Genomic DNA, 8022 nt, shown 5'->3' with positions numbered 1-8022 from the left:
TTAAAAATTGCGCCAAATTTCTGAACGCCCACTTCGACCCAGCTCTTATGGGGTGCGTTCCACTTGGCGACCACAACGACCAAAACATACTTTCAGGCGTTCCACTTGGCGACCGCGGTCGTTGTGGTCGTGGCGAAAACGTCACTAATGACGTCACTATTTTCGCCCACACAACGACCACAACGCCCCACCTTAAAAGCTTGGTCGAAGTGGGCGTTCAGAGTTGGCGCAATTTTTAAAACAAAATATGGCGACCGAAAAAATTATCTCATGTAAATGAAAGTATTATTTCATGTAAATAATAGAATGTGTTTCTCGAAAGTCTACAAAAAATAAATAAATAAATAATTACTTATCCCTTTACATACTAAATCACTGAATAACAAAATCATTTACCTGAAATAACTTTTAAATTCTTCATTTGAATAAAGATCAATTACTCTGATAGCTAATAATACGTGGCCTAAGTTTTCGCTTTTTATCATTGCGATTTTGTAAAATTACATTCCACTCTAATCGGAACTAGATAAAGAACTTTCTAAAGCATTATTAATAAATATCCAACTGTTGCCCCAAAAGACATTTTAATTTTATTTAAACGTAAATTTTATAAATACTCCACTAAAATGTAATATAAAAAATTGAATTATACATATTCTTTTAATATAAGTCAACTTTACCAATAATTAATAAAGTTTATTATAACTGCTTATAAATGGGGTTTACATTAATAAATAACCTCTTCAAGCTTCTAACTTATTTTCGAAGCCGCCATATGTAATGTTTACATGAACGGTTAAAACGCCCACAGTCCGTTCCACTTGGGTTTTCGATCGCAACGCCCACAAGCAAGTGGAACGGCCAAAATCGCGGTCGTGGTCGTGGTCGTTGTGGTCGCCAAGTGGAACGCACCCATGGTGGGGCGTTGTGAGCTTTGCGTGAGCGAAAATAATGACGTCATTAGTGACGTTTTCGCCACGACCGCGGTCGTCATGTGGAACGGCTGAAGGTACATTTTGATCGTTGTGAGCGCTTAGTGGAACGGCACCCTTTGTAAGAAGTTCCTGATTAAGTGGTCGGTCTAAATCTCCCTGTACAGACTTAAAAATTGTACAAATTTATATAAAAAAAAAAGACAACCATAATTCAAATTTACTTTAATATTTACAAACAATAGAACTTCTGGTAAATTTAAACATTAAAATTAAATATAATGAGAAATAAACATTCAATAAAAATGATTTCACGGCCATCATAAATTTCGTTAGAGGACCACTGTCTTTGGCACGATTCTGCACTTCGATCTGGGCAGAATTACTAAACGTATCTGAATATAAAAAATAAATAATAATAGTGAAACGTAGTGTATTAAAATGATGGTCGAATCCTAAAATCAAGCCTTGACTCACACGAGGACTATATTTTCTTAATCGTAAATATTGAACAATAGCCATCGTCTCAGATTTTCGATTTTTATTTTTAAACGAAAGAAACGGATGTTGAAGAAGTGGTTTATACAAAATCGTCTCTAATTATGCAAAATTAGGATCGAGTTTTTACGTCGCTAAAAACTGGACAAACAAACAATTAATTAAGACGGATCTGAATCAGCTTTTCTCTTTTTATTCGGATTGGTTATTGTCGACAGATATTGTCTGAACGCATAGTTCAAGCTTCTTTTTTCTTCTATGTTCTCCTTCAACATCTTATACAGTATCTGAAAACGTCTTTCTTCATCTTGCTTAAACTGACGGAGAGTGCGTAGAATCTCTAGTTCAATGGCCTTTTGTCTAGAACTTCTTTTTCCAGGACCTGAAGAACTACACGGTACTTCAATGTTCTCTTCATGGCCAGCACCATCTACAATCAGTGTTTCTTCATCACCAATGGTAACCGCTTCACCAGCAAGTTCTGCTGGAACCATCACTTCAGTCGGCAAAACCTCACCGGTTGCAAGCAGGACTTCAGCCGGTGCTGGTACTAGATTTTTCTTCTCCAGTATGGCGTGCAATCTTTCGAAATGTGGCGGTGGTTTTCTCGGGCCTTTGCTAATATCTGAAGAATGATTGATATAGGAGTTATAACTTTTTTCCAAATTACGCCATTTCTGGTGACATTTAATCGAAGCTCCTTTCATATCTTCGGCCACCTTGTAGCCACAGGAGAGTAGGTGAGCGGCCACCTGTTCCCACACTTTCGCCTTGTGGGTTTTCTTTTCACTAAGGGCCTTCGCGATTCTTTCAGTGGCCAGGAAATCTAATAAATCCTGTGTAGCCTTTTTATCTTCATCCGATTGTTGTTTGCGTGTCCAAATGAACTCTACGCATTCAAACATAACAGCAATGAGTAAGTTTAAAAATACATAAATTAAAATTATAAGTGCATTATGAAATTTAAAGCGGAAAAATGTAAAAGTGATTCAGAACAGCTGATGATGAATTGACAGGTCACTTGAGGCATACAGAATATCCTCTATGGTTATCACTGGAAGAGTACAGCTTCAACAAATTATTGGGACAGTAGTCTCGGGAATGCTATTATTCAGATAGTTCTAGAAAGGAGGACAAATAAGATTTGTGGTACTGGGAAAGAATGATCACCTGGTTTTCAAACTAAGATCGTCGATATAATTAAACGCAGACGATATTGTGGCAGAAAAATTCTAAATTAACAGTGAGGGAGTTGGTGAAACACTTTAGAATAAGATAAGTAACACAGAAATGTGTTTAGAAATTTGGGAGAAAACGGTGTATTAAAAACTACAACCTAGGTAAGTGATCCCGTTTTGTGAGTTCTAGGTTTAGATTTTGGGTGGCAAGAACAAAGAACTCTCAAAAGAATGCTTCTAGGATTTCCAGCTGCCGCAGGAGGTTCCTTAGAGAGAATGATAGGAAAAAAGGACCGTTTACTGAGCAGCTGTTAGGAAAATCAAAGCCACATTATAGACTCAGATCACGCCCTTTTGCCAAGAAAACAATAAAGATTATCAGTAATCACTTACCAGATTTGCGACTTTCGGCGTTCTGTTCATCTAGTTTTGATGTTGGGCTTTCTCCTACAAACAAAAATAGAAGTAATAACAATTATAATAATCATCAACCAAATAGACAGAAGAAAAAACAACAACTGGAACGAAATAATCACAAAATTTTCTTTCCAACAGCATTTTGTAGGTTTTAATGTTCGTGGTCTATAAAACCAAAACTGACGCACTTGAAACTAGATTTTTCCCCCCTAAAATGGTGGATTAATCCAATATTATACAGGAGTGTTTTGTAATAAAATGATACGATTTAAACCCGAAATCAATATTTTCTCTAAAAACTTACAAAACGTGTATTTTCGGGAAAACTCAAAATAATAAATCTGCACGATAGAAATACATCCTTCTATGAAGGGCAAGATAAAGCAAAAATAATAATCTTTTCTACTAAAAACAGTTTTAGATACCTTAAAATCATCTACGTGATCGCGGTATGATGCTACGATCTTATAATAAACTTTAGGTAAGAATTAAGTTTTCAAATGATCGATTCATATTTGTTTAGTTTTATAAGAAAACATTGAAGGTATAGTAATTCGTAAATACTAGCAATTAGATATATTAGTATCTGTATCTTTACCTCAACATTGAAAACTATGCAAATGAATAGAGCTAGGGAGTAAACATTATCTGAAATTCTAAGGAGTATTCACAATGTAAGTTATAACTGATTTAAATCTGATTTCAAAGAACAAGGTCTGCTCACCGGTATCAAACTTGTTTATGATCGATCTGAGTAGTCGATAGATCTAATGCAAAAGCGGACACAATAACATTCCCGAACCTGCGCAGTAAATTACTAGTCAGAGGAAGGTTACTGAATGTTACAGTTTTTTTTTAAATTTATTTATTAGAAAAGGTTAATAATGAAAAGGAACAACTATCACTGGCATTTTTAAAGACTGATCTACACCGATTTTGAGAATGTGTGTCATATATATAAAAAAAAAAATGTAATAATTAATTCAGTATTTTGATTGACTTAGCTTCATGAGAAGTTCAAGATTCCTTGATTTCGCTGAAGGAATAAAAAAGAAATAAGGGTTAAAAATTATTGCATCCTTAAATTCTAATCCTGAAAATTAAATTAAATAAATGATGTTCTTGCTATCTGTGGCGTACTCTTATCACAATACTGATTAAGAAATACTTTGTACTTCCCTTACTCTTTAATTTTTTTAATTGAATACGCATGGGCAATGTTCAAAATTCAAATTCATTAAAGAGAAGCAAAAGTTGCGAGCCACGAAAGGGCATTTCATTACGAATTCCTTTTAGACGATGAAATCTAATGGAGGAAACTTCTGTACAGGAAATACAAAACAAAATGACTAAACAATATCCAGCCGCGTTTTTTCTAGAAAGATAACGCACGGCCCTTCAATCTCTGACAAACTTTTTCACCATTTTCCAATATTAAATCTCCAAAGTTGAAACCTGGAGGGGAGGTATTTTTTTATTCGAAATCCTAGGAATGATATTCTCTTATGGAAAGATGGTTTTTCACTTTTAAGGAGGGCTTTCCTTAATCGATTTTTTTTTTCATTTTCTCTAATCAGTGAACTACTGTTTTTCATATAAAAATTTGTAATTCGAATTTACACCTGAAGTATCCGTTTTGAGGTGCCGTGAATTCGAAGAAATGGATTTTAGACTTCCTTGTGAATAAAATACCTTAAAAGTGAAAACGCTGTTAGCTCTAACTTAATATTTCGATTTAGCACCATAAGAAGATCCGACTTTCAACTCAGAGGTCAGTATCCCTCAAACGATTCACATTACACTGGATTCTTCATATTTTTTTTGTAATTTTCTCGAAATGGCTCGCTACTTTAAGCCTCGTGTTCGCATTGTACTCATTTTAGTTTATTTTGAAAAATTTTCTAGATAAATTTCGAAAATTTAGGAAGTTCTGAGAAATGATTCGTTCATTGGCTTCCTGTAAAGCAACATTTCAACATAATGTACGACTCTTTGATATAGTAGAGGAATAACTGTGTTTCTAAAGATCCGAATTTGAAGAATATTTTACAACCGGAAATTGTACTTCTTCAGTGAATAGAGTTTTTCTCTTTTATTTGCGATTTACTAGGAACTTGGCTACGTCGATTTCCAGCTGTCTTCGTTTCGCAGAACACCTGCACACAGATCCATGACTTTTATTTCAATTATTTTTCGAAGAGGGGGGTATCTGTGAGACTGGGTGGAAAGTTTTCTACCTCTAAAGTGATTTGAATGAACGGTTTTACAAACCGAACAATGTTACGGTAAACATTTAATATGTTTTCAAAATTATACTTCGAAAAAAAAATTGCTTAAGTTAGAATGTTGACAACCAGAATAAGAAGCACAAACACCATTCTTTCGAAAATATTTTGTCCAGTTATAATGAATATTTAAATTTTGTTTAGTTTCTCTTATCTGTATGTAGAGATCCAGAAATTTAAAACATGTTCACAAGACTAAGTGCAACATGCTCGTATGATTAATGAATTTAAAAAAAAAAAAAAATATATATCGAAATAAATTTTTACGTAAGTTACCACAGGGAAATTATTTTAAAAATGGTGAACAAAATTTTAAAAGCCCTTGTTTTTCCTAGTAGCTCCGATTCTGGTTGAAATCAAATAGGTTTTTGAAAATAAAAATTAAAAATGCATAGACAAAAGAAAATTTGTTAGTAATTAATGGAAATCTTCAGAATGTTCACGCCCAATTTATTTACCCACTTAAATATTAAAATTATTTTACTTGGTGTGCAAATAAGTATCGTACTCTTACTGCTTAAATTTGAATGTTGATAATAACTGAGATTATTTTTCTTTATAACTTTACAATGATACTCACTTACCTTCACAAATGTAGATTAAATTTTCTGCATCATCCACGAACATTTGTATTTTCTCACTCTTATCCATTATTAATGGAAACTTCAATCTATCAAGTTTTCTAGTTTTCCAATTTTATCTTCAAACCGTTCCCAATCTACCAAAATAGCACAACATACGCCATAAAACGCTTTGGTCAAAACCAATGCTACTAAGATCAACCAACCATTACGAATGTATAACTCACGTGATTAGTGTGTACTCAGTCCATGCGGCCATCTATAGAACTATATTGAAAAAGGTTGTTAACGATCGGGCTGCTATCTAGTGGCACTTTTAAAAAGGAATTTAAATAAAAGGTTTTAGATGAAAAACTCGGAGAATTACTGAGAAAACTTACAGTGGTGGACAAAAGAAAATTTAAATGGTGAATTATGCAAAGAACATCATCATTCTGAGAAAACGGAACAGTATTTGGAAACATAAACGAGTATTTTTTTAAATATCTGTATCTTACAACGTAATAAATAACATAAGAACAGAATATAATGACATGGAAGTTAATATGTTTTTTAAAAAAACAACAAATAAGAAAATTATATGGACAAAAGTAAGTTTAATTTTACATGATGGTTTTGATTTTTTCGACCGTTGTTGATTTTTGGTGTATATCGAGGTGCGGTCTTGAATAAAAACAACTTTTTTGCTTTATACCAACGTTTCGGTAATTTTGACTACCTTCTTCAGGGTCTGTTCAAAAAGAATATTACACTAATATAGATATTCCTTTTGTACAGACCCTGAAGAAGGTAGTAAAAATTACCGAAACGTTGGTATAAAGCAAAAAAGTTGTTTTTATTCAAGACCGCACCTCGATATTCACCAAAAATCATTTAATTTTACATTTTTTTTTATTATTATCTTTGTATTTGAACAGTTTGTTAATTTTAATAGTTTGTAGGACCTCCACGATTTTTTATTACTGCTTGTAGTCTTTTTGGTGTAGTGTTAACCAGGTTTTCTAATATATTTATTGTAAGATTGTACCATTTTTGTTGTTTTGCTTCCCAAAATGATTCTTTGTTAGCGCGGGCATTTAAAGAGATGTGTTCATTGTTGTCCAGAGATTCTCTATAAGGTTAATATGTGGTGGTCATTCAAGTTTTTCATTCAAGAACTGTGCTTAGGGTCCATTATCTTGCTGGAAGATAAAACGATCCTGAGCATATCTTTTCTAATAATTGTAGTAAATTATTATTTAAAATGGTATAAAAATCAACGCCAGTCATTCTTCCATCGATTTTAACCAATTTCCCAACACCTTTTTTTAGATAAATAGCCCTAAATCATAATCGAACCGCTATCGTGCTTAACAATCGATTGAACGTTTTGCTTTTTTTTAGGCTATCTGATGGCCTACATCTTTCCTTTACATCCTTCTGATTCATTAACCCAAATTTAGGTTCATCAGACCATATAATGTGTTCCTAAAAGGATAAGGGCTTAGGGCGCTTATTATACTCGGGTACCAACTTTAAACTTTTTTTTTTCCCATTCACTATCTACTTGACGGTGATGAATTCTTTCACTGGGATCAGTTTTCAAATGAACGTTATATGTAGCAATCATTATATTACTCCTTTAGAAAATTTGCAGGATAGATATTTTTTGAGAAAATTACACACAAATAAGATGAAATATAGAATTCAGTAAAATAGAATTTTTTTGATAGATTTTGATCAATACCTAAATTGGCCCCATCGAGAAATAAACCTGTAATTTTACGATTTCTGTTTTTATGAAGTAGCAAAGATACACAATAAACCACTGTTACTGGATCAGTAGCATTGAGCGATATGTATTGCAGAGTGAAACTCCATCGAACGGATATGTACAAAATTAATTGATTTTTGTCTCCAATAGACGACAAAAATCAATATCTCTCCAATGATTATGATTTTGGTAGTAGTAACAGAAACGTGTAAACAATCAGCAGGATGGTTTTCTTAGTCTGGAATCCTAATTAAAAAGTAGTAAAAAGTCTAAACTTTTTATTGCCAGATCCTCTGGGATGAGCCTCCGAAAAGAATTTTCACTTTCACAAAACTCACGAAAATGTTCTATCTCAGGAGACCCTTGCAATGAAAATAC

The 8022-nt window shown here is 33.3% G+C and overlaps 1 protein-coding gene across 1 annotated transcript; it reads right to left on the bottom strand.

Annotated features, from left to right (window-relative positions):
* Positions 1-1142: 1142 nt before the first annotated feature.
* On the bottom strand, positions 1143-6517 carry LOC141452497 (uncharacterized). The gene is made up of 3 exons (XM_074124700.1): positions 5895-6517; positions 3002-3055; positions 1143-2319 (listed from the first exon to the last, which is right to left on the bottom strand). The coding sequence occupies exons 1-3, from the start codon at positions 5959-5961 to the stop codon at positions 1592-1594; spliced, it is 849 nt and encodes a 282-aa protein (XP_073980801.1). The 5' UTR covers positions 5962-6517; the 3' UTR covers positions 1143-1591.
* Between the last annotated feature and the right edge of the window lie 1505 nt (positions 6518-8022).

Source organism: Rhodnius prolixus, unplaced genomic scaffold, assembly GCF_049639745.1.
Source record: "Rhodnius prolixus isolate KJV_2025 unplaced genomic scaffold, Rpr scaffold_3, whole genome shotgun sequence".
NCBI classification, from domain to species: domain Eukaryota; kingdom Metazoa; phylum Arthropoda; class Insecta; order Hemiptera; family Reduviidae; genus Rhodnius; species Rhodnius prolixus.
Note: the sequence above shows the minus strand (reverse complement) of the source record. Positions and strands in the feature narration are given on the sequence as shown.

Coding starts and splice junctions, on each gene's coding strand:
- LOC141452497 (XM_074124700.1), bottom strand. CDS start 5,961: ATGGATAAGAGTGAGAAAATACAAATGTTCGTGGATGATGCAGAAAAT. Junction 3,056..5,894: donor TTTAATCTACATTTGTGAAG/GTAAGTGAGTAT, acceptor TTTTGTTTGTAG/GAGAAAGCCCAACATCAAAA. Junction 2,320..3,001: donor CGCCGAAAGTCGCAAATCTG/GTAAGTGATTAC, acceptor TTGAATGCGTAG/AGTTCATTTGGACACGCAAA.